The 26573-nt window shown below is 42.0% G+C and overlaps 1 protein-coding gene across 1 annotated transcript; it reads left to right on the top strand.

Moving 5' to 3' along the window:
* Window positions 1-26524, top strand: SLC7A9 (solute carrier family 7 member 9). Its single transcript, XM_048515312.1, has 13 exons — window positions 1-51; window positions 6015-6144; window positions 8426-8573; window positions 9488-9730; window positions 12362-12487; window positions 13776-13875; window positions 15745-15789; window positions 17451-17574; window positions 18503-18606; window positions 20800-20896; window positions 22604-22753; window positions 23439-23613; window positions 24861-26524. The coding sequence occupies exons 2-13, from the start codon at window positions 6037-6039 to the stop codon at window positions 24923-24925; spliced, it is 1485 nt and encodes a 494-aa protein (XP_048371269.1). The 5' UTR covers window positions 1-51; window positions 6015-6036; the 3' UTR covers window positions 24926-26524.
* The last annotated feature ends 49 nt before the right edge of the window (window positions 26525-26573 follow it).

The following is a 26573-nucleotide window of genomic DNA, read 5'->3' as shown; positions in this document are numbered from 1 at the left end:
CTGGATAAGGTGGGTCAGCTGCTGAATGGTTCGCATGAAACACCTCAAGAGGTAAGTGCTCTTCTTGCCGCACTGCAAAACGGGCAAAAGAATCCATTGAAATGACAGTGAGTTTTGCCGTTGATTTTGGCTTGGGCACCCAAATCTTTGAAGCTGCTGGCATCCCAAGGAAACATTGCCTATTCTTTTAAAGGGCAAGAGCTGGCATAGAACTGTCTGTTGGAATTTATACAGAGAGCCCAAAAGTTAAATCTAAGGCAGCAGTCCTGTGTAAACTTATTTGGCAGCAAGTCCCACTGGACACTGTGGGATTTATATCCAGGTAAATATGCATAATATCAGACTGCCCATCATTAAACAATTGCAGCATCATTTTGGGATTCCTTCTTCCCTGCATTTTTTGAGGATTTTGTGGTCAAAACGCCAAGGAGTCTCGAGGCTTCTTGAGAGGCAAACAAACTCATTGCCATAAAGGGTTTTGTGAGCCAAAGACCATTTAATCCGATGTACAAAGACCCTGTTCACATGTTATCAAGCTCTGGAAAGCTGAGACACAATTTTAAACCAGCCTTCTTGCCCGGTGCTTCGCTGAGGCAGAAACCATGTCTGAAAATTGCTTTTCTTTTTCATATTGAAATCCGATCCTTGAGTCTTGAGAAACTGCCTTTGTTTTTTCTCACATCAGAGTCACATTATTCACACCCATAAATCTGCCGTTTCTGTTTTTCACATATGCACGCCTTGCAGTGGGAGAAGGGTTGAAAAAGCACTGCAAAGTGGCACATGTGAAAATTCTTCCAAAGTGTTATCCACAGTGGGGAGATTTATTCATGCACAGAAATAGCTTGAAGGGGAAGATGGGCAGGGCAGGGCAGGACATGGTTGGGGGGGGGGGGGGAGATGATTATCAAGTTAGGCCAGGAGGTCAGGCAAAGCAAAGGACATATGTTGCCTTGCCCCAAATAGCATGCATGCTTATAATGCTGGTCTGAATAACTTCTCGTGCTTAAAGATGCAAGTTCTTAGTCTGCCTAGAAAACTGCTGTTGTGTCGTGGTCTCAAGTCTGTGTGTCTGCAATATCGGCTTGCAGGACTGTCATTAAGAATTTCTGAGATGATGTACACATCTCTCCAGTGGTGGGATTCAGCCAGTTCGCACCACTTCGCCAGAACTGGTTGTTAAAATGGTGCTTGTAAACAACCAGTTGTTAAATTATTTGAATCCCACCACCGGAACCGGTTGTTAAATTATTTGCATCCCACCACTGCATCTCTCCCATTGCAATCAATAGGACTTAAAAGTGTTTGGCTTGGCTCAATGATGGCCCCATTGTTCATACAGCAAACATAGATAGCTGCATCATTATGTTCAGTATATTCTACTGTGCCTTGTTTAATTGGGTTCTCCTGCATATCCTTACAACAACCTTGCAGGAGTACTGCTTGGCAGAGAGAGAGAGAGACCAAAACAAGATCTCCCAGTGAGTGTCTTGACTCAGTGGGGATTTGAACCCAGGTGTCTACAGTTCTAGTTTAACCACTATACCACCTTGCACCCCATATTTTGCTCTTACCTTATACACTGTTTGTTCCTCAGATTCATCCTATACAGTAGGTTAAGCTCAGAGATAATCCCAAGGGTGATCTGTGGCTAGAAAGAAAGTTTCCCACATGAAGATCACAACTGGAAGTACAGAAGGTTGCTGGCTTAGTGCTTCTCTGAATCCTGCATGGATATCCCCAGGCACGATAGTTCCTACAAGCCTACCACCAAAATGATGATTGGGGCTCTCAGTTTTAGCAATTGGAAGAGAGCGGTGAGGGAATCCTCCCAGCAAAATTACTTGGGGCTGGTGCAAATTACTTTCTACTGACTACATTTCACAGACGATTGGTGATTTTAACCTTGGATTCTGTATCCAAGTTGAATGTTCTGTCACCTGCCCTTCTCTAGCCTGATTTAAAGTGACTTGATTCTTGGTATATTGGGGTTTCGAGACATTCACAATAGTGCTTAGTAATTATGCATTGTTTGCTGTAATCCCGAAGGTACCATTTGTATTATTATAGTTATTCTGGCAGCTGTTCTAAGAGATAGGCCAGTCCTGAAGATGGCAGCCTGGACTGACTGGGTAGCCAATGATCTTGTGGCTGAAATGAGATTTGAACCAATGACCTAATTCACAGCTCATTCTGTCTTAGCTACTGCGCTACATAAATTCTAAAAGTGTTGAGGAAGAACAGGGGACATAAAATATCTGCATTGAAAAACAGCTAGATTTTTAAAATTGGGTTTTTAATTCTTTAAGCAGTTTATCTGGAGAAATTTTTGTTAAAATAGCTTGTCTGAAAATAAAATTTGACTCACAGCAAACATATAAATTTATGGACTGAATTTATGACCTTGTTATACATTAATGAAAGGCCTTTTTGGTGTGTAAAGAAATAACTGGGGGGCATCTTTATCAGCCATCTGACTGCACAGTAGTTAACGTACTTAAATTACGGCTTGAACCTGGAGGCTGGGGACTGGCAGCTCACGTTAAGTGGCACATACTGGTCCATCTAGGCCAGTGATGGCGAACCTTTTTGAGACCGAGTGCCCAAATTGCGACCCAAAACCCACTTATTTATCGCAAAGGGCCAACACGGCAATTTAACTTGAATACTGAGGTTTTAGTTTAGAAAAAACGTTTGGCTCCGAGGCGTGTGTTACTCAGGAGTAAGCTTGGTGGTAGTCGGTGGCTTTGCTTTGAAGCAACCATGCAACTCTTCCAATGGGTGAATCACGACCCTAGGAGGGTTTACTCAGAAGCAAGCCCCATTGCCAGCGATCGAGCTTACTCCCAGGTAAGGGATCACGGTTTAGTTCTTTGCATGAAAATCAGGGGGTTTTACAGGGTTACCTACACAGCTTCCCCAAAACTAGGTCCTAGGTTTAATGCTAAAAATCAAGCTCAGTGGCCCAGGCCAGCCTAGATGTGGGAGGGGGGCACTCTGGGTGCACGTGCCCACAGAGAGGGCTCTGAGTGCCACCTCTGGCACCCGTGCCATAGGTCCACCACCACTGATCTAGGCAACCTTTAACTTCTTTTTTATGCTGAGCAACATGATCTCTGCAGCTGGCTCAGTGTTGCAATTAAGTACTATTGCAGCTCTGGAGATAAATACTATGGTCATTTATGATCCATCTCATGGAAAATATTGCTCTTACCAGCAGTTACTACTAGGCCTTGCTTCTATTTGACATCTCTTTTTGTGTGAAGCAGGACAGGTATATGTGGAAGATGTCTGGGTTTTAAACAAACCTGTGTTTTTTTTAAAAACTCCCAGTCCTTTCATGGAAGCTTAATGTGTGGAAATTTGCAGTTTAAATTTTTCATGACACGGAGGTCAATAACGTCACCTGGTAAATAATACCCCATTAAGCCACTGTTCAAGGAACAAGATGATTCTTTTTTCTCCAGGCAGTCGCCAATCCTGAAAACAAGAGACAGACTGAAACGGAAAAGGGATGAGGGAAAGAGGCAACCCCTTCTTGCGTGCGTGTCAGTCGACAACTGCCTACAAAAGTCTACCATGGCCCCTTCCGCACACGCAAAATAAAGCGTTTTCAAACCACTTTCACAACTGTTTGCAAGTGGATTTTGCTATTCCGCACAGCTTCAAAGAGCACTGAAAGCAGTTTGAAAGTGCATTATTCTGCATGTGCAGAATGAGCCCATGTCTGCCTATTGTAAAATAAGAACCTGGGGTCACAGGCATTAATAGCACCACCCAAACAGAGTTACACCCTTCCAAGACCATTGAAATCAGTGGACATGGAAGAGACATAGCTGTACTGAATATGGCACAGACTATGTTCTATGAAATCCAAATCCAAATCCAAAAAACCTTTATTAGGCATAAAACCAGTGCCAAGAATTTCAAATACAATAAAAAGATCATTATTGCTCAACTTGCAGTACACAGAGCAAAAACATAGCAACTATGAATGTGTTCTAAAAAATAAGCAGTGTAGTGTAACTAATTTTTCTATAAGGGCACAGTTCAAGGTGCAGGTATTGACCCTCAAAGTCCTGTATGCCATGGGGCGAACATACCTAAAGGGCCTCCTACCGCCTTAAGAAGTTACCTGATTGCTATGGGAGCCTCTGACTACTGATATTAGGTAGGTAGCCACCTGAGAGGGGGCCTTCTCTCACCAGAGAGACTCACCTGCCCCCTTTGGTGTCAACTGTCTGCCAGCCAGCCAGTGAAAACATGTTTTGTTTTGTTTTGTTTTGTGTGATCTTTCTTTCCTGTCCGATGTTTTAATTGTTGTTTTTAGTGTATGTGTATTTTAGCCTGTGTATGTGTTTAGTATGTGTATTTTAGCCTGGTTTAGTGTATGTGTATTTTAGCCTGGTTTTCAAAGAGTTTTAATTATATTTTTCTGTTGGATTTTAATGGTTTTAATATCGTGGGCCCAATTCAAGGTGCTGACATTGACATATAGACATATAGACCCCTCAGCATCTTGGGCCCTGCCTACCTGAAGGTAGAAGGCGAGGTTTAAATATTTTTAAATAGGTAACTAACTAAATAAATTTTGTGATACTTTCACATCCTACATGCTTTGCCATCCTACATGTGAGCTCCCAAAGGCACCTGGTGGGCCACTGCGAGCAGCAGAGAGCTGGACTAGATGGACTTTGGTCTGATCCAGCTGGCTTGTTCTTATGTTCTTATGTTCTTATGTTTTTATACAGTTAGCCATCTTGGTGGTCCTGATCAGGGCAGATACATTTTATACATTTAGCCATCTTGGTGGTCCTGATCAGGGCAGATACATTTTGTAAATTAAATAAACAACGTAAAAATATTAAATATAAAATTTTTAGAGTGTACCCTTTTGAGACTGTATAAAGACTCTTCCATTTTCAGTACGTATGAGTTTATGTTTATAGCAATCACCTAGGGAGCACTTTTATTGAAGTAGTATCTAAACAATAAATGGAACATTTTGATTTAAAGCAGTGAATTTAAATTGAACCTTTTCCCTGGTGCTTTAAATCCTGCTTTAAATTGTTTAATTCATCTTGATTCAAATCAAATCATCTTGGACAGCAATATGAGTTGTTAAATATTCAGATTTTTAAAATGCAAGTACTAATAACTAAGGTTATTCACAAATGTAGTTGTGGTTGTTTTTTTTCAGCAAATGGAAGAACATTTAGAATAAACTGAATTGGTTAAAGTTTTCCTTAAATGGGTATGACTGTAAAGACATCAGTCATGACTTTGTATAATTTGTAAAAATTTGGAAGAAGAAAGTGGGCGAACTATTGACTGATTGTTTTATTGAACAAAAATTGATATTTTGATTGCTGGCTTCTACAATTTGAGTTAAGTGGTTCAGTCATTGAATTTGAATACTGGGTGTGCATGACATTTTTCTTGAGTTCTCACACATATCCAGAGGTGCCAAGTCCTCTGAAATCTGAATACAAGTGACCACCAAAGTTGAAGTTTAGCTGGACAGATTGGCTGCATATCTAACTGGCCGTTGCAGTTGTAGCCTTTACAGAGTAAAAGTTTGATGCACACATATGTACTCATTTACGCCTGGATCCTGCTTTTCCTTCAGAGAGCCATTCATTCATTCAAAAAGCACAGAATGGCTTACATGAGGATACCACATTGTCTTTTCTGTCCGTGTTTGTGTCCAAGCTGAAGGCTGCTTCATGTTAACTGTGTAACTGTATCGTGTGTACTCATTAACATTTTGGAAAACTGAAACCCAGTTTCGTTCGGTTGGTTTGTCTCTTTCATCTCATGGGTTAATATTGGATTGAATCCAAACTGTGGGATTATATCCAAAGATGACCTTCAACTCATGGAAGGGCATCTTCTGGGCACACTCCTATCAGTAGGAAGGTATTTCCTGAGAGTAGAAAGAACCTTTTTGGATACACAGTAGGGATCTAATCCATTGTAGTTATAAATCACAGTATACTTGATGTTGGTTGCAGGTCTTGCTAATAATAAGCCAGAATGGATGAAGACAGCATAAGATGCAGAAAAGTGAGCTCAGAGCAAGGAACTGATGATGGGAGGTCTATCAAGAGCAAGAAACCCAAATCCACGAATCTACAGAAAGAGGCAAGACTGTTTTCAAAGCTGCATGTTGTTAAACTTTATGGATTTGATCCAACGAAGTTGTCAACTGGTGAAAAGGGAGGATCCCCTCTGACCCCACACAAAATGCTATGCTGGGGATCTCAGGACTTGCATAGATCAAAGCCATGTGAGTTGAGGACTTTATGTAGGGCGTGAATTTGAGAAGATTGAGTAGAAGAGCTGACTGAATCCAACCACATATATGGTTTGCACTCAGACTAACTGTTCTGAGTTGCTGCTTTACAGGTAATAATTCCTGTTTTAGCCATACCTCTGACAGTACACACACACCTACCTTTACCTTGAGGACAGTATTTCCATGTGCCTGCTTCAATGGCAATCCAGCAACTGGCCAACATTACAGAAGACGGAGAGGCTCTGTGCTGTTTATGGGTATTTTTATGGTTGCAATTGTCTTTTAAACAGCAGCCTAGAGATGATGCATGTTTTGTGCTACAGGTGTGTTTGCCAGGGCAGGTGAAGAGCAAAGGGGAGATGTATGTTTGTATAAAGGCAGTAGAACATGCCCAGGAGATGCTGCCAAACATTCTGCCTGCCTGTTTCCTCTCCTTTTGTGTCTGTAGGCCTGAGTAACCCTGTTCACAGCAAGACCCACATTTCAGAGCAAAGCACATGGAAATCAATCACATTTTTGTGCACATCACATGTAGAAAAAATATTTTTGCCTCATAAAAAGTGGGTATTAGCTCCATGATCCTAACCATGATTGAGCCACAATGAGTTTGGTAGGGCCTTAGAATTACCGGTACATTCGTGGACCAATGTTCTCACTTCATCCATCAGGAATTCCTGAACTTCACAGGAGGGGCAAAGATGCAACACTTCAAACAGCAAACCGTAATTGACAGGACCCGTTTCAATGCAACTCACTTGCAAGCAAAGTGACCTAGTAACGTTTGCGCCTGAGTTAATTAGTAGAATGTCGGTTTCTGAAAGTGAAGGAAATCATGAAGGGCTGTGAAGTCCAGACAAAATCGCTTGGCTCCTTGGACTGTCTGGTTAATGTTTACATTGTTTCACAATCTGTGTGATTCTCATGACCTTACTTGTTAATGGGGAGAAAAAGCTCAGCCCAAGTGCCCTCTTTTTCGCTCTCATTCATATAACCATTATCAGGGCTTATAACTGGAACAGTAAGTAGTTTTCTTGGCTCTAACTACTACAAAGAACCATTTGTATGAAAAACAGTTTATTACTACACATTCTTTACCCATCTTGGAAAGCAGGTTCACTTTGCCTAAGCCTTAAGCAGAAATATCTTTCACATCAATAGCTCACACCAGATGCAAAAAAGAAGCAGGGAAACTTATCAGTTTGAAAATAGATTGGTTAAGCATCTGTATGCTGTCCTGGGAATTAGGCTTAAAATTGCATTTTTGCCCTTTGGGCCAACTTTCTTACAAGGAACTGAGCCCCTGGCTCTAGACTAGAGTTCACTGCTCAGGGTGAGAGAGTTGCATATTGGCTAACAGTGTCGCTTCCATCTGGGATAGGATCAGATGGAACTTTGAGTAGGGCCTTGAAGACCTGGGAGGTTTTTAGAAGGTTATGGCAGCTGTTGCATCAAAGATGTCTTTGCTCAATTGTAGTCATCACCTGCCTAGGCCAGTCCTTGGTCTGATATCTGCCTTTTCTTTTATTTCTCTTTTGCTTTCTTTCTCTTTCTCTTTCTCTTTTTCTTTCTTTCTCTTTTGACTTAACCTACTGCATCTGTGTATGGTTCTCCAGTTGCACAGTGGCAGATAGGAAGGCGCTCCAAAGGGTGATCACTACTGCACAGAGGATTATCTGTTGCACTCTCCCCTCCTTGGAAGAACTCTATAATTCTTGAAGCCTAAAGAAAGCCCAAAATATTCTGAGAGATCCGTCTCATCCAGCACACTCTTTTTTTGAACCGTTACTACGCAATCCTGGCTCCACATTACCATCCGGCAGACGATACAGGTCTATCAAAACTAGGACAAAGAGGCTTAGAGACAGCTTCTACTCTAGAGCTGTGGCTATGCTAAACTCCACGGCTTCATGTTGATGTGTTTGGGACTGTGTAGGGATGGGTGGAGGAAAGGGAAAGTGAGGATGGGGTATGAGTCTGAAATTGTGTGCATTGAGGAATGCTGCTGTAAATTGCATTGTGCGTGCACAATGACAATAAATGGTTATGCTTATGCTCCCTTTATTGCTTATAAAATATTAGCTCGTCCAAACTACTGTGACATTCACTTACCTCAATTTTCTTTCCAAGGTGGGTTTGATCAGCGGAATCTGTGTCATCGTTGGGACTGTGATAGGTTCGGGGATCTTCATTTCTCCCAAATCCGTGCTGTCAAACGTTGGGGCAGTTGGACCTTGCTTAGTCATATGGACATCCTGTGGAATTCTGGCTATGTTAGGTAAATAGTTTCTAGTGTTTTCTTGCTTTTAAAAAAAGTGAAATAGGTTTCTTTTACTGAATGTACCATTTTGTGTTATAACGGATAATTGCTGATTTCACGATTAGCTTCAAAATCACCACGTTCTGGACAGCAAGAGAAAAATAGGAAAAAACAATTTGCCATATCTTTTAACTGTTCCCTTTTGTTCCCGTTGGCTTTGCTTTGAAACACTTTTGCTCACAAAATGATGAAAAAACTAAGTCATGCACATATGCTAGAAAAGCAAGTGAATATAGTTGCAACTTAGTTCGAAAAATGGCTCCTTATCTTGAGAAGGATGATACAACCGCCTGGATCCATGCCATGTTGACATTGAGACTAGACTACTGTAATGAGCTGTATGTTGTTCTCCCCTCAGAATAAATTTGGAAGCTCCAGTTGGCACAAAATGCCATGACTTGGCTATTGTTGGAAGCTAGATGGAGCATGTGTATTACTCCCCTTCTACAGGCACTCCACTGGTGGCTCATCAATTGCTGGCTCAGTTTAAACTATTGGCTATCGCATACAGAGTCCTACATGGTCTTGAATCCTCATGTCTGCAATATTATCTCTCCCCCATGTTCCACCACAACAGCTTTGCTCATCTCAGCAAGGTTTTCTGCAGGTGCCAACCTGCAAATAGGCAAAGTCAACGTCTGCTTGTACATGTGTCTTCTCTGTTGTAGGCCCATCTTGTAGAATGGCCTGCTTGAGAAGGTCAGGAAGGCTCTCACTCTTCTGGCTTTCCAGAAATTATGTAAAACTGAATAATTCAAGAGGGCTTTTCTATGTAGACAGTGGGGTAGCACTGTACAAAATGGTTCACAGAGTTACTCAACAGACTGCAAATCCTTCAAAGGCCCTTCAAACTCCTTTCCTTTGTTCCTCAGGGGCACTGTGCTTTGCCGAACTTGGCACCATGATCACAAAATCGGGAGGAGAATATCCTTACCTTATGGAAGCTTTTGGCCCAGTTCCTGCCTACTTGTTTTCCTGGTCCTGTCTAGTTGTCACGAAACCCAGTTCCTTTGCCATCATTTGCCTCAGCTTTGCCAAGTACGCATCGGCTCCATTTTACCCGGGATGTGACCCACCCGTAGCTGTCGTCAAGTGTTTGGCGGCGGCTGCGATTTGTGAGTATTTGGGTTTTGCATAACAAGAAGACTGAGCCAAAGCATAGCCATTCACAAGCTGTGTTTTCTGGAGATGACTGCAAAAGACACAGGTGAAAGAGGCTGGTTTTGCACTTGGGCAAAACTGTGGGTCAGTCTGACAGCAGGCTGTGTGATGTAAGTTGCTTGTATGCAGTAAGGGAAGCCCACTAAAAAAAGCAGGTGGCTCCCTTGGGCTAAATTTTGAAGCACACACAGATGCTGAGGCACAAACATCTGCTTCATCAGGTATATTTGGATGCAAAGCATTCCATGAGAGCTAGTGTGATGCAGTGGTTACAGTGTCAGACGAGCATCTGGGAGAATCAGATTTGAATCCCTACTTTGCCCTGGAAGTTTGCTGAGTGACCTTGGGCCAGTCACACATTCTTAGGCCCCTTCCGCACACGCAGAATAATGTGTTTTCAAACCACTTTCACAACTGTTTGCAAGTGGATTTTGCTATTCTGCACAGCTTCAAAGAGCATTGAAAGCAGTTTGAAAGTGCATTATTCTGCATGTGCGGAAGGAGTTTTAGTCTAATCTACTTCACAGGGTTATTATAGAGGTAAAAATGGAGGAGAGGGGAATTATGTAAGCAAGCTTGGCTCCCATTGGGGAGAAAGGTGGGGCAGAAATGAAGTAAATAATAAACAAATCAATATAGTGGGATGCCTATTTCTGATATGTGCTTTAAATGGGGGTGAGCTTTCTCGTTTGTCTCACGGTGTGGAGTCCAGTGCATGTCTCCATCCATTGTCTCAGACGCTTGCATCCAGATATTACAAAACGCTCCAGTCTTTTTTCTTTTCCCCTTCTTCTTTCCTTCCCATTTTCTCCCCCTTCCCTTATTTATGTACAAATAAATGTGGATTTGAAAGGGTATAATTTAGATTTGACTTTTAACTCTTTATCCCTTATTCGAATGTGTGGTGCTGGGATTTAGATTAAAATGTTTTATTGATTTATTGTTATTAACTGATGTGTACCCCACTCTGAGCCCACATGGGGAAGGGCAGTCTATAAAATCAAATAAATAAATGTTGCTGAGACTGATAGAAAAGTTACAGCTCATGCAAGTCTAGGTTATCCAATTTCCAGGACAGTCAGCCATTTCTGACTAGTCATAAGGAAGACGAAGGGTCATAGCATTAAATAAATATGCCCATGATTGATGTAAATCAGGAAACTTCCTACCTCCTGGCTCGGCCCTGGGTTTATCAGAGCTCAGCTTCCTGAGCTGGAACTGAATGGGATTGCATCAACACGGTACGGTGGAATGGCAGCTACCTAAGCAAACTGGGTTAGAGCTGCAGGTAGAAAGAACGTGCAAAAGCAGAGGTTCCTGGTCCAAGTCTCTAAGGGTGCAGCCTTGATGGAGACACACAAGCAGAGATAAATTTAGGTGCAAAGTCCATCAGGACAAATGAATTTATCTCTGGTTGTCTGAGGTAATTGAATAGCGTGATAGTGGTGGCTATGGTACACTGGCATTCCCAATGAACAGAGATGTAACTGAAAAAGCTTCATCCATATTTCTATGCCGGCAAAGAACCTCTCCACTGCACAATATCTCAGAATGTGTGTTTCAAGGCACAAAAATATATCTTCCTGCCTAAACAGCTAACTGTGCCTCCTCCTAAGGGCAGTGTGTGTGTATCAACAGCCCTGCCATGAGACCCAAGGTCCATAGATTTGCATGTGTAAATTCTGGTTAGGACCCAACATTTAATTTCAGCTCTGCAAACAGACGCTCAGTCGTCTCTGCTGCCTCTTCCAGCCATCTTTGCCGAAACATTCCTTGGGGCCTCATTTGCTCTTCATAATGACATGAGAGTTGTTGGTCTTAAAGCCTTCCCACTGACTCGCCCTGAGGAGATTTTTCCCTCCAAAATTCCACCGGTCAGTTATGCTTTGACTTAACTGCCCTTTTGCTTGTCAATATGCAGTCTTCAGTTGTTCAACCGGGCACTTGACAGACAGGGAGATTAGCAGCTCTGTAGGGATACCAAAATAATCTTTTCTCTTCTGTCAGGAAAAAAAATCATAAACTGGCGTCAGAGGCTTGTGAAGTTTAAACCAAGAATCAAAAGTTTTTATTTACAAGAAATAAATCCGGAAGTTTTTCTGGCAAAGGATAAATTTGAAAATATATACAAGAAGCCGGTTTCTGAAAAGTTACTATTTTACAAGTTGCTTCGGTATCTTTTGACAATTGATAAAAGTTCACACAGTTTAGTGCTTTTTAGTTGTTACAGGCGAATTCTCCACAAATTAAGGATCCACCAGAATAGGAGTTTAGTTTTCTGTTTGGCTATCTAGTTAATGTAATTTTTTCCCTCAGGTAAATATAACCTACATAGTTCCTCAAACACTAGCTCTAAGACTATCTCACACAATGTTTATTAGAGAAGGACTTGTGGCTTTCCTCCAGGAAACCCAATTCTTTCTCTCTTTAAACTCAACCACCCTCAGAAGATACATTGCCCCATATCTGGGTGGGTTCTCCTCAGAGAGTGTGTCTAACTATTTTAATATATGAAGATTAGAGTCATGTATGATCTGATTTGGGATATTTCTGATTATTTCTTTTGTTCTTGTCCTTTTTCTTAGTGGTCATTACTACGGTGAACTCTCTGAGCGTAAAATTAGCGAGCTATGTGCAAAATTTTTTCACGGCTGCTAAAATGGTGATTGTTGTCATTATCATTGTAAGTGGAATTGTCCTCCTTGCTAAAGGTACGTTAGGGTTTGCACTGCAGCCTCTAGGTTATTTACCACAGCTATTCCTTTCAGGACTGAGCTTGGTTTGAGGGGCGGTTGGCTGTCATTGTGGGGAAATAGTTGTTTATTGACTTTTTCCATGTTAAAAAATGCATTGGAGTTCAAAACATACATTCAGAATGAATCATAAGAAAGGGAATGACTTCTTCACAGTCTTTGTGAATCATACCAATTGACTTTACACTTGTACAGGGCATCAATTCAGAAATATGTATAGTTTTGGCATGGAAATCTTCCCTCAAATGTGCAGCTCTGCTGTGTATGTGCAAGGGAGAAAAGTCACATCTTTTTCCTCAGTCCCTTCCAAAAGGGTGCACCAAGCCAGGCACCTGCTGTGGGAAAGGTGAGTGGGTCAACCAAATGCACGGGCGGCCACTCAAAGATCAAAAGCTACAGAGGAACAACCTGTTTGTTCTGTTTCAGCATATTTTTCAAAGCTAGCCTAAAGCTATGGGCAACTGCCACTTTTTAAAAAAAAGTACTAAGATCTTCCAAGGGATAATAAAAGCATTCTTGAAAATAACTATATTATCCAGGCAAATTCCAGACTGACAGTTGAATTGTCGCAGCCAAATCAATGGTGCGTATCATGGCAGGAGCTTTTGTGAGCCACAACCCCCTTTGTCAGGTGGATTAAATATTATTACTCTCAAAACACACATATATTTGTGTGTGTTTGTGTGCGCATATTTTAATCTAGATAGATACTGATGCATCTCTTGGTGTATATATACCTATATATGGGTATACATATTTCATGTACCTGGTAAAATGGATTCCGGATTATAGAAGCCTCTGCCACAACACATTTTCTTGTCTTTAATATTCCTCAAGACATTTTGTTATTGCATGTGGCAGATGACTACATGTGATAACTGCGGCGTTGTTATCACCTGAGGCCAGTCACTTTTTCGTAAGAATACAGAATTGTGCCTTTGGGGTCCATTTAATTCTGCATAATGGTGCAGAACTGGTGTGCTTGCTAGAGATATGCTGATGCTATTGAGGAATAACTGCATGTGACCTGAAACCCTTGCGGAGGGCGGGGGGGGGGGGCATGTTCAGTAAAACCCCTGAGAAAAAGATACCTAAGCAAACATCTTAAAATGACTGTTTAGACAAGTGTTGATTATAAAAACTACACAGTCTTGAAGCACTGTAGAACTGAAAGAAGGATGGCCCACTTCATCAGATGTACCAAATGTTTCTCTATAAAGTGTTGATATAGTTTGTTTGCTTGCAGGAAACACACAAAACTTGCAAAATTCATTTGATGGTCCCCCGCTTTCGGTGGGTGCTATTAGCCTGGCTTTTTATAATGGACTCTGGGCATATGATGGATGGTAATATAATTTTATTTCTGTTAGTAGTTAAAATATAACAATATGTTATCAGCAGATAACATACTTTTAATGCCTGATTTTAATCTCTCCTGGTCATGCTATCATAAAGTTATGCTGGGAGTGCTGGAATGTGCTTTCCTGCTTCCAAGAATCACAGCAGTGAATGCTGGGGGAAAGACCTTCCTGAAAGAGTGAATGATTTCATCAATGCCTTTGAATTTTCTGTTTACTTTTATCCCTAGCCTGTTCTACCTCAAGTTGTTTACAACATAACTTGCCACAAAATGCTAATTTTTTTCTTTTAATTCCATACATTTTTTTCTTCTGTTTGGTTTCAGGAATGTTTTCCCTTCATTTTCCCTCCACTGTTTCCCCAAACACTTTGCTGCAATGTTTTTTTCCATCCAATTCCGAGCCAGCTTCTCTTGAGCATGCAATCATTTTGAAATGGTCTTTATTTCTTTGGCCTTATCTGGCTCTTATCCTTACAGGAGATAAAGGGGTTCTCTTTGTCATATTGCATTAGCAATGTAATGCTGGGGCACAGACACAAGCCCTATCAGTTTTGTCAATTTCATCTCAAATTAGCAATGTAATGCTAAGGCAAAGATAGACTGTATCTGCAGTTATTAGTGAAATTTATAAGGGAAGTGGCTTTTTGGGAAGGGAAGGAGCAGCAGTGGCGTAGTGGTTAAGAGCAGGTGCATTCTAATCTGGAGGAACCGGGTTTGATTCCCAGCTCTGCCGCTTGAACTGTGGAGGCTTGTCTGGGGAATTCAGATTAGCCTGTGCACTCCCACACATGCCAGCTGGGTGACCTTGGGCTAGTCACAGTTCTTCTGAGCTCTCAGCCTCACCTACCTCACAGGGTGTTTGTTGTAAGGGGGGAAGGGAAAGGAGATTGTAAGCCCCTTTGAGTCTCCTACAGGAGAGAAAGGGGGGATATAACTCCAAACTCTTCTTCTTTTTCAAGAGCTACTTGACAAGGGACTGCTTCAGTAATGATAGTGCTATTGCAGCTCTAACTTGGCTGGAAAATGTGCTTTGGTGGGTGGGTGAGCAACAGTACTTACTCCAAAAAATTTTTTGGCTTCCATTTTGTTTGGGTAGTTTTAAATGGTAGAAATGGAAGTTGAGACTTTTTTTTGAATTGCTACTTCAATGTAACGTCAAAGTTTACATTAGAGAGCCTGTGCAGAAGAAAAAAGGGGGAGGGTTGTTCTTTGCATCACGGATGACATCCCATCACTAGAAATAATATGTTTGCAACAGTGGTGTGTGGGATAAATGTAAACTGAAGAGGAAAGGGGAGAAATGACAGGGGGAATGGAAGTGTGTCGCATTATTTCACAGAAAACATTCCAAGACACAAGGTTTGACAACTGGGAAAATCTATAAGCTATGCATGTGGAAAAGGCCTGGGTTTCATTGGTTTAGATTTTTTAAATTTATATTTCATTTCTGTTGTTTATGTGTTAAAGACTTTTGTTTTATTGCTGGCTTAGATTATTTTCTTGATATTTCATTTTTGTTGTTTATTTGTTAATTTTCATAAGACACCCTTGAGATTTTTTAATGACGTGAGCTCAGTAAATAGCATATATCATCGTGGGATCCCCCAGGACTGCACAAAGATCATTCCTCAGGTGCAAAATCCACAGAATGTTGCCAAAAAGTTTTTGAGCATTAGCAACAACAGTATTAAAGATGCTGCAGGACATGCATTCTGGCTTCTCAGAAATTTGCAGCCCAGTGCATGATTATGCAAAAAGGAAATGTACCAAGTTTACCAAATGTACTTTCTCAAGTACACATGGATAGGATTTTGGCCTTGCAAAGTTAACGTTTTTGGTGCTTCTTTTCTTCCAGGAATCAGCTCAATTATATCACAGAAGAGCTTAAAAATCCTTACAGGTAAAAAAACCACACACTTTAAGCAGCTGAAGCACACCCACCTGCTTACATACTCTGTTGTCTGTATTTCAGTTGCACATCTGTTCAGTTCACTGATCTCCTCTCTGCTGGTTATATGTTCCTACAACCAGTGGTGGGATTCAAATAATTTAACAACCGGTTCCAGTGGTGGAAATTCAAATAATTTAGCAACTGATTGTTTACAAGCACCATTTTAACAACTGGTTCTGCCGAAGTGGTGCGAACCGGCTGAATCCCACCACTGCCTACAACTCTGTGATTTTTAAAAGGCATTTCCTTTCTTTTAACGCTGTATTGGCTGAAATCTGAAGCCGTGTCTAGAGGGAAACAGCTGCCTTAATGATTTCCCCTTGTGCCATTTGCTTGGTGAAAACTATTCCTTTCCGCCCGTGCTCCCCCCAACTGCTTTTACCTGTATGTTTTCCCCAGGAGTAGCAGCTGCTGGAGGGAGGGGGACACAGAGAGTATTCAGTAGGGAAACTTGTTCCTCCTCTAGTTTTTTATTTGCTGCATTCTGAGCACATCTCTGTCAACAGCCAGCCATTCTGTATCTTAGCAAAACTTAGCCTTTTCCTACTCCCCTTGCTGGGATCAACTCTCCCCACCCTTCACCAGCCACTCTGCAAGAGAGACAAGGAGGACCAGTGTGGTGTTTTTCCTGAGCCCGCTGTCGTCACTGTGTATTTCATACTTCTTTGTTAGCTGCCTTGAGTTTTGAAATAGAAAGGTGAGATAAAAAATAAATAGCAGGGCATACCTTACCAACTAACAGCAAAGTTAGATGTTTTTGTTGAAGGCTTTCACGGCTGGAATTGCTGGGGTTTTGTGGGGTTTCCGGGCTGTATGGCCATGATCCAGTAGCATTTTCTTCTGATGTTTCGCCTCCATCTGTGGCTGGATCCTCTGAAGATGCCAGCCACAGATGGAGGCGAAACGTCAGGAGAAAATGCTACTGGATCACGGCCATACAGCCCGGAAACCCCACAACACCCCTTAGAAGTCTTTCTTCAATTTAAGTGGTGCTTGCCCCAAAAGAAGAGTCCCTGACATTTGAGGAAAGGTTGAAGGTAGGATATATGGCAGCAGAACTCTTAAGTTTGAAAGATCATGGAACTCCATAAATAGCTCATCCTGGGTTTCTCTGTAGACATGAACAAGGAATGTGCTCAAATTATTATTTTTCATTTGTGAGTTTTTTTATCCTTCCCGCAAAGTGACTTGCCACCATTAAAACAATGGAACATAACAATCACATACTAATCCAACAAACAGAAATATTTTGACACTCTCATTTAATACGAGTGAGGTGTATTGGCTAGAATGTTGGCCAAGGAACCGGAAGATCCAGGTTCAAATACCCCACTCTGCCATGAAAGCGCATGGTTGAACTAGGGCCAGTCACATGATATCCTAACCTACTCTCCAGGGTTGTTGTGAGGATGAAATGGAAAATAATGTAAACTGCTTTGGGCCCCCATTGAGGGTATAAAAGAAGAAAATAAATAATTCTTATTGCAAACTGAATTTGCACTATTGTTTAATAATGTTTATGAGCAGACATCTTTCTGAAGATACTTGTAATTTATCTTTCTAAACAATGGGAAGAATAATCGGATAGCATTTATCTGTATGTTATTTAGGAATCTACCACTGGCTATCATTATTGGAATCCCACTGGTCACAATTTGTTACACTCTGATCAACATTTCATATTTTACGGTGATGACCGCCACAGAACTTCTACAGTCTCCAGCAGTTGCTGTGGTAAGTTTTTAAAAATAAGTTGAACTTTCCAGAAATTTACTTTTTCCAGATCTAGGCTCAAAGTGTTAGAAACACAAACAAGTTTGAAAATGAATATATTCGTCCACTCAATGTTTTGTTGAATTTGGTTATAATATCCTCAGTTCCTACTGAAGCAGTGGTTAAGACTGAGATCATGTGTTATGTCAAGGGTAAGAAGGTTGAAAGGAGATCACAAAACCATCCTCCTGCATAGCTAGTTGTTGATTTATAGCACAATCCTGTGTAGTCCCTCCAATTTATACTCACTGCACTGACTTTGATAACCTGGTAGAAGCCTTCTTAGAACTGCCTTTCTATTCCTTTATACATCCACACCAACAGCAGAAAAAGAGTTGGATGAAAACCACTAAATGCTGCCTGGGAATTCAGTGTATGACTTCTATTTCAATTTTACCCTGCCTTTCTTAGCAAGGAGGAGTTCTTGATTATAAAAAAGGCACATACAGGTTTCAGAAATGGTTTTGGAGCAGTATTAATTTCTTCTTTTAAAATATTATATTTTAAATGCATGAACAGAAGCTTCTGTATTCGCACAAAAAAGTGAAAGTATTTCCCAGTAACTGAATTGATGAGAATGACCTCACAGGTTTTTCCATGTCTTTCTTGAAGTCAAGCAATGTTTGCATAGCTGTCCAGATATGGCTTCTGTATCTGGGTGCTTTGGTGGTGTCAGTAAGGAAGTTACTTTAATTGCTCTGCAGAAATAGTAATCTGAGACACCAGAAACACATTAACACAGCATAACATTGATGGTGTTAATCTGTCAAAGTCAAAGCATTCATTCTTAAAGTGCCTTTTGGAACAGATGCATCTCTACATAGCTAATTGGTCAGTTGCTAAAGTCTGTTTTTAAAAATGTTCTTTATCTTAATTTCTTCCTCCACAGACATTTGGAGACCGAGTTCTTTATCCTGCTTCTTGGGTTGTTCCTCTGTTTGTGGCCTTTTCAACCATTGGGTCTGCCAATGGGACTTGCTTCACTGCTGGCAGGTAAACTCATAGCTATGCAGCTGCAGTATAAATGCCCAAGTTAGCATGGGGCGTTTTCGCACACACTGTTTGTTGCAGATCTGGCATGTGAGGTCGTTGCCGTTTCACGCATTTGTTCGCACACACTTAAGCCGAAATGTGTTCCGACTCCCTTTCTGTGCCACATTCCAGCCGTTGTTCCGCATTTTTCCTGTCGCTCGATACTTGTGCAACTTTCTTGGAAAACGCAGTTTCCCCCCACAATTTGGTGCCTAGTTGCGAAACAAAAGTGGAGCGAAAGTGGATCAAGCGGCAGCAAGGGTTTACGCCCACCATGTGACGAGATTTGATCCATCCAATGGGGAGTGCGACTGGAAGCGTTCTGGCTCGCGGTAGCGCGACATTCCTTTGTTCCTTTTGCGTCTCACTCGACTTCCCCCCCTCATCCCGTTCGGTCATGTACGCCTTGTAGCTCGACCCACAGATGGCCTCTTGAAGGGTGCTTAAAAAACCGCCACCCCTTTCTGCTTTTCTCTTTGTCCCTCCCATTGTCCGGAACTGAATGGAGGGCGGCTGAAAGTGAAAGCCTGCTTGCTTTGGCGGAGCCTAGGAGATGTTGCTTAAAGGATGCGGATTTTCAAGGAGGGCTGGAAAGAGGCCCGGCTTGCATCTTTGAGAGGAGCAGAGAATATTCTCTTGTGCTGTCATGCACAGCGGGTGCCTTATTTGCCTGCAGACCTCCTTTGGGGGTGGGGTGGGATGTGTGTGGGTTTCCCCCCCGTTTTCCTTCTCATCCTGCTAAAGTAGGGTAGAGAAGAGGGCATTCCACTGTTTTCGTCCCCCTCTCTTTCTCAAGGATCCAGCGCCAAAAAGTCCTCCTGGGAAACGGAACAAAGGTATTCCTGTGCATTCTCCCGGAGTGGGAGAAGAGAACCACTGAGAAAACACCCCGGCCAGTGGCGTAGGGGGTTAAGAGCTCGTGTATCTAATCTGGAGAAACCGGGTTTGATTCCCAGCTCTGCCGCCTGAGCTGTGGAGGTTTATCTGGGGAATTCAGATTAGCCTGGGCACTCCCACACATGCCAGCTGGGTGGCCTTGGGCTAGTCACAGCTTCTCAGAGCTCTCTCAGCCCCACCCGCCTCACAGGGTAACTTAGGCCCCACCCCCGGACTGCCCCAGGACTGCGCGCGAGCCAATCAGATTCGTCGTTTGCGCCGCATTCCTGAGGGATGCAAAAACCCGGGAGTTGCGAAGCAAGCGGAAGATGTGTGACTACCGGGCCATGTGTGAATGCCATCGAGCGACGAAACTACATTAAAAAGGTAAGGAATCAATGCGGTTTGCTTTTATTCTGGAATAAAAAGTGTGTGCGAAAACGCCTATGAATGCTTATCATAGGACCTAGACTGCAGTATCTCAGCTAATATGTCCAGGGGCTCGATAACATCACAGTTGCCACATTTGGTCTCTCAACCTCAGTACTCTGGGTTCTTTCTACTTCCTGCAATGACTAAAGACTTTTTCCAACAGAATGAAAGTTTCTGTTGGAAGAGTTCTCATTTGATTTAACCCTTCTTCCTCCACAAATGACACACAGAAAGCAGGGTCATGTTGGAGACTCATCCAGCGAAGGATCTGACCTATCTTCCATTGATCACTGGACTTATGGTGATGTCCTCCAGTTTTTTTAAATACACAGTTACTTGAAAGTCAAAAGTAATTGTGTCAAATGTAGTCATCGTCTTCTTGATCCACTGGCAGTCAGTACACCTGGCTCCTCCCACTCTCCTCTGCACTTGATTAGCAGCCCAGGATAGCACTGGGACAATAAGAATTTCCTTATCATTTGGCCAGAACAATGTAGACATCTGATAGGAGAAGTAGGGCGGGTACTTGGAGACCACTAAGGAAGACTCTGCAGAGGAACACAATATTTTGAATGTGTAGTCTATGTGTTTTTTAATGATTTGATGTTCTTTCTTTAACTAACTTTTTTTTGTGTTTTTATATTGATGACAATGAATTTTTAAAAATTATTTTAAAAAACACCAGTCAGGTATAGTTTCAGCATCTGCTTTGTTTCGTCCTTTCAAGACAAGCTGCACTTAGCAACATCTCCCTTGGCTATAAACTGTTAAAAGTACAGCACTCTTGTCCTCCTTTACATCTGGGACCCCATCCAAATTGCTTATCCAAACACTTTGTTTTTCTAGGCTCATTTACGTAGCAGGTCGCGAAGGGCACATGTTAAAGGTGCTGTCCTACATCAGCGTTAAGCGCTTAACTCCAGCACCAGCAATCATATTTTATGTAAGTATGATAAGTTCTGAAGTGTACAAATGATAGCTTTCAACAAAAAACAACACAAAGCAGTACACCAACAGCAGAAAAGGTGTTGGATGAAAACCATTAAATGCTGCCTGGGAATTCAGTGTATGACTTCTATTTCAATTTTACCCTGCCTTTCTTAGCAAGGAGGAGTTCTTGAGTATAAAAAAGGCACATACAGGTTTCAGAAATGGTTTTGGAGCAGTATTAATTTCTTCTTTAAAAATATTATATTTTAATGCATGAACAGAAGCTTCTGTATTCACACAAAAAAGTGGCATATCTAAGGGGGGTGGGGTCTCAAGCCCCTCCTTGTAATAGCATCCCAGTCTGGAACTCCCCACGGAGTTTGAGACTGGGATGCAGTTGATGGCCAGCATGCCCGATTTGCTCAGCCCACAGGCTCCACATGGAGATTGTGAATAGTGCCAGCTGGGATCACCCTGTACCCCTATCTCTACATGGAGGTTGGGTGGAGGAGTGGCCCCAGGCCCAATCTCCATTTGAAGATGGGAACACTGAAGCTGGCTCCTTTCATCCCTATAGCTGTATCCTGTTGACTCCACCCACAAGCTCTACCTCCAACCAAATATGGAGTTTGGGGGGCAGAGCCAACAATATGAAGCTAGAGAGAGAAGAGCAGCTGGCTTCAGTCTGAGTTGCAGCTTAGAGTTGGATCCAAGTGTGGCCCAAACCAGGCTCAAATGGGCTCTTGCTGCTGCTCCACCTGGATATTGGGGTGGGACCAGCCCCACACCCAACCTACATGTGGAGATGGGGCTGGATGAGCCCGGCTGGTCCCATTTGCAATCTCCATGTTGAGATTGCCAGCAGGGTGAGCTGGGTTCCTGGTGGGGGCAGGGGGCAGCCATGGGGGCAGGTGCAGTACACCGTTTAGCCCCTGGGTCCATTTTAAGTAGGTATGCCCTGGACAACTGGGCTATCAAATTAGATTTTGTTGAAAGCACTGAGATTACATGTTGATTTCTGTTAATATACAGATGCTTTAGTATGGAGGTCTTGTATATCAAAGAAGCCTCCAAGTGTTAGGAATGTAGTTTTAAACTAGCTGGAAGAGAGGCCTATTTGTTTACTTGGCATAGGAGATCTATAATAAGATTGCTCAATATACTTTATTTTATCAGCCTCTGCTCCATGATCCCAGTACAGACTGTTCTCCTGGGTTTCTTTAAAAAACAAAACACACCTGGTGATCTGACCTTGCATCTTCCATGTAACCTGCAAGCAGACCCTGAGACTAAATTGAATATGTCAGAGAGGCTTTTTTGATAAATTTATTACGTTAAAACATATTTTTAAAATTACAACGTTGAAACATTTAAAAAATTCAGAGCTGTATAAAAATTGTTGGTTCAACAATAAATGCCAGGCTCTTGGAAGACGGGGAAAGCAAAAGAACAGAAAATTCTGTAAATATAATCGTAAACAAGATCTAATAGAACTAATAGGTCTTTAAAAGGAGCTAAGACAAAAGGGATACAAAACAAAACACACCTGGTGATCCGACCATGGCTCTTCCACGTAACATGCAATTGGACCCTAAGACCAGACTTCAGTAAGCAGCGTGATGATTACAATATCTGAAAGTTTTCCATTAGTATTCAAATATTAGCACAGACGCAGCACTGTGAAATCTCCCCTCTATTTGTCCATCTGTTTTCATTTCAGGGTGCAGTCGCCATCATTTATATCATCCCCGGAGATATTGAAACACTCATCAATTACTTTAGCTTCGCTGCTTGGATATTCTACGGCTTGACTGCGGTGGGACTCATTGTCATGCGCTTCACAAGGAAAGAACTTGAAAGGCCAATCCGGGTAGGTGTAACGCCAGAAGGTGTTCCTCATCTCCGTCGTTTCCTTGATTACATGATCCATCTGGGCTCAGCATCTGTAAAATGTCCTTAATCCCCTCCAGTGGTGTCATATAGCCCCTGTATAAATTCTCACAAGGCTTTTATCTGCCCTGCTATTGTCCACATAACCCCATTTCCTATTGCTTGAAATATTTTGCATTAACCTCTCCGAAAACCATGCAAATGATATTTGTTCCTGCCTGATGGGAAAACAGGAGAAAAGGGAAATAGTATAAAAAATGGAGGGTGTGACTACATTGAGAACCAGTGTGGTGTAGTGGTTAAGTGCTAGACTAATATCTGAGAGACCCAGGTTCAAATCCCCACTCAGGCCATAGAAGCTCGTGTGGTGATCTTAGGCTAGTCACTCAGTCTAACCTAGCTCACGGGATTATAGGGAGGAAAAAATGGAGGAGAATGATGTTGGCCATCTTGGGTCCCCATTGAGGAGAAATGCAGGAGATAAATGAATTTCCTGGTGGGTGGGAAATGCTCTGGCTCCGTGTGTGAAGGGGAAAGAGCACTCCAGTACTACTGTTGCTTCATAGAGCTTGAAAGATCATCTTTTGCAGCTGACCGTCACAGTCCTGTGTGAGACTGCACAGAAACCATGAAGATGAAATGATTATTTTCTCCTTCTACCACAGGTCCCCCTGGTCATCCCCATCATTGTGACCTTAGCCTCCTTAGTGCTGATCCTGGCGCCCATCATCACAGTTCCAGAACTGCCTTATTTGTATTGTGCTCTGTTTATTCTTAGTGGACTTATCTTTTACGTCATTTTCATTCATTTTAAGTTCAATTGGGCTCAAAAAATTTCAAGTAAGTACACTTTTTAAAAAAACAAACAGTGACTTGCATATAACAAGGACAGATTTATGACAATTACAGGATATTGTGTTGCTGCAAATGTGTTCAGGCGTCTTGTTGCAAATAGAATTGCACCAGTGGGAAAAAAAAACTCTTAACAGAAGTTCTTCTGGGTTTAGCAGTAAAGGCTAAATGGAAGCTCCATTCTCAGAGCTTCCAGGTGGGCTCTGGTTGATGACTGGTAGGCAGAATGCCAGACTACGCATACCGTTGTATGTTAAGTCCTTAAGGACTTATTTCTAAATTACCATAGATAGTTGTTCCACAGCAGGTTTACCATCTTTCTTAGAACCCACCTGTTCTTACAAGAGTAGAACTGCAGATAAATTAAAGGTACAGGAGCCTTGGCAGGTAACAGATGGTCCCTTATCTGCATAACATCAGCATGTGGACCTCTTGCTATGTACCAACACATACTTGCTGGATATTCTAGCTACAGAAACACCCACCTTCCTACAGGGAAGCGGTGGCTTAATGCAGACCAGATGTTAGACATGGGTGTGTATCTGTGTATGTTCATAATCTTCTGCTATCTTCTCTGCAGTATTTGGTATTTTAAGGAGACTTGCATAGCTAGTTTGATGCAAGAATGACACAGTAAAGTCTTCAGTTTCCTTTGGGAGTGTATGCGTCCACAAGAGTCAAAGATTACAGTTTACCTCATCTCGGAAGTCATCTGAAAGGCAGACTAAAACACTGTCAATCAAGATGTCTTCCATCTCTCACTTGGTCCCCAGATCAACCAACTGCAGTTTCTCATTTTGACATGTTAAAAATTATTGTATGAAATCCGTTCACAATTTGATAATTAAAAACTAAGCATAAAAACTGAGAAAAATGAATAAGGCTATTGCTTCAGGGAGACAGAATGACCATGGCAGTTTCACAGTGACATTTTTTGAGCTGCTGGTCAGCATTAACCCTACTCTATCTGGCCTCCTTATAAGGCAGAAGGCCATGTTATCTAGAGGCAGAGCACAATGGAAGGGAAACCAGAATTTCAGGACAATTCTTCAAAATCCATTGCAACCTGGCCATGGGGAAAGTGAATAAGCACTTGCAGCCAGCTTTGTGATTCAGTAGTAAAAATTAATTGCAAAAGGGAAAACCATATGGCAAAAACGTGCAAATTAACAGTGCAAAATCTAAGGAAGATGTATAAACACAGATATATAAACACAGCAATTTCTGTATTGCAGATCCTATCACTATGCACCTTCAGATGCTTTTGGAAGTTGTTCCACCCGAAGAAGTTATAGAATAGCACCTGTTTTTCCAGTCTGTAAGAAGGAAGGATCCTGAAAAACTATGCTGCAGACAAACTGCATTGGCCATCAGGACCGCAGCCCTCTAAGCAGGAAGGTCCATTTGCGAGGCAGCTCTGCTCAAATCAATTCCTTTTTTATTATTCTCGGTGCCTAGAAGTCAACTGTTGGTAAGAAAATATTTGAATGGCGGCAAGGGCGGACCCCTACTACCTAAAGGTTTCTGGACCTGAGATTTGATTTCAACTCTGTCAAGACTGTGTAATGGAAAGCATTTCTACCTCTAGTAAAAAAAGTGAAGTGCTTTCAAGAAGGCGAGAGAACAGAACATGTAGTATCACAGTGCCCTCTACCAGCAAATAAACACGAAACAAGGAAATAAAATCTCACTCAGGGAGGTCAGGCAAACGTGTCTTAGAGATGTGCCAAAGGCAGAAGTCCAGAGGCTATCTAAGGTAAGAATACAACAAACAGAAAGGAATGCAGATCAAAGACTGGCACTGATTCCATTCCTTCTGATATGATACTTGCTGTGGAAACTGAAGAACAAATGCTTCATGTGAGAAGAGTGACTGGCTGAGCTTCCTGTGGATCATTTACACTTGCGAAGCAGAACAATCATTATGTCAGCAGCATCCCTGCCTCATCTGATGGTATACTGCAAGGTTCTCTCTCATAAGGCCTGGGGCAGATGGTTCTGCAGAACTGTGCTCCTTAAAAGAAACTCCAGATTCTGGTCTTGGTGCATAGGAGGTACAAGGGAAAGGTACAGCGGCCTGGGCAGTGGCTTATAAGCTAGCCAGAAGCATCCGAACAGCATAATCTCTTTCTACTCTTTCTACTCTAATGAGGAAGACGGACTTGATTGTGCCCCCTAAAACTAGGGATGAGAAGTATCTTCATTGGTGGCAGGATCCAGTCTTCCATTTGGGTAATTTAAAACTGACAGGGGTGCAAGTCAGATATCATGAACCCAGCTGGTGGCAAGCCTCTGATAAGACCTTGAAAACCATTCCAGAGATGCTGCCAGCTGTTCCGGCTCTCTTCTGGTTCAGCCTCAGCCCAAACTCAGAAATCTGTTGGGAGTGAGCTCCATGCGGGTTGGGTGGTTATGTTTTTTTTAGGAGGGTGGGTTAGATGGGGGATGTTTTTTAAAGGAAATGTTAGGATCGTTTTATATGATTGTATTTTTATGGTGTTTTTGGGATCGTACCCTGCCCAGGGACTTTGGTGATGGGCAGGTCACAAATCCACAGAAAAAAAATAAATATAGTGCAGGTTGAAGGCATTTTATAGCACTTTATGGTCTGTGTTTGAGACAGTGCAAACAGCATTTAACACTTCGATAACCAAGAAATGTCATCAGTTAGACAATGCCACCTCTGGCAAGTGGGTGCACAGATAGTTGTCCATCCCCTCCACTTTCCTTGGTCAGCTCTACACATTCTCAAAACTCAACAACCTATTATTATTCACTGTAACAGAAATACTGGGAATACCCTCTATGTGTGTATGAACATTGTTTATTGCTGATATGGATTAGAAAATTGTTTCTGCATACTTCAAAAAAAAATATTAAAGGTGGATTTTAAACACTTGCAAGGTACTCGTCACATGATTTCAGGACACTTTATCTGGGAAGCTGAG

The sequence above is a fragment of the Sphaerodactylus townsendi genome, linkage group LG14 (assembly GCF_021028975.2).
Source record: "Sphaerodactylus townsendi isolate TG3544 linkage group LG14, MPM_Stown_v2.3, whole genome shotgun sequence".
Taxonomy (NCBI): Eukaryota; Metazoa; Chordata; class Lepidosauria; order Squamata; family Sphaerodactylidae; genus Sphaerodactylus; species Sphaerodactylus townsendi.
Note: the sequence above shows the minus strand (reverse complement) of the source record. Positions and strands in the feature narration are given on the sequence as shown.

Bases quoted from the DNA above. Each gene is read 5' to 3' on its own strand.
- SLC7A9 (XM_048515312.1), top strand. From the start codon at position 6,037: ATGGATGAAGACAGCATAAGATGCAGAAAAGTGAGCTCAGAGCAAGGA. The intron at 13,876-15,744 runs GTAATATAATTT...CTTTTCTTCCAG, and splicing joins CTCTGGGCATATGATGGATG to GAATCAGCTCAATTATATCA. The intron at 15,790-17,450 runs GTAAAAAAACCA...TATGTTATTTAG, and splicing joins GAGCTTAAAAATCCTTACAG to GAATCTACCACTGGCTATCA.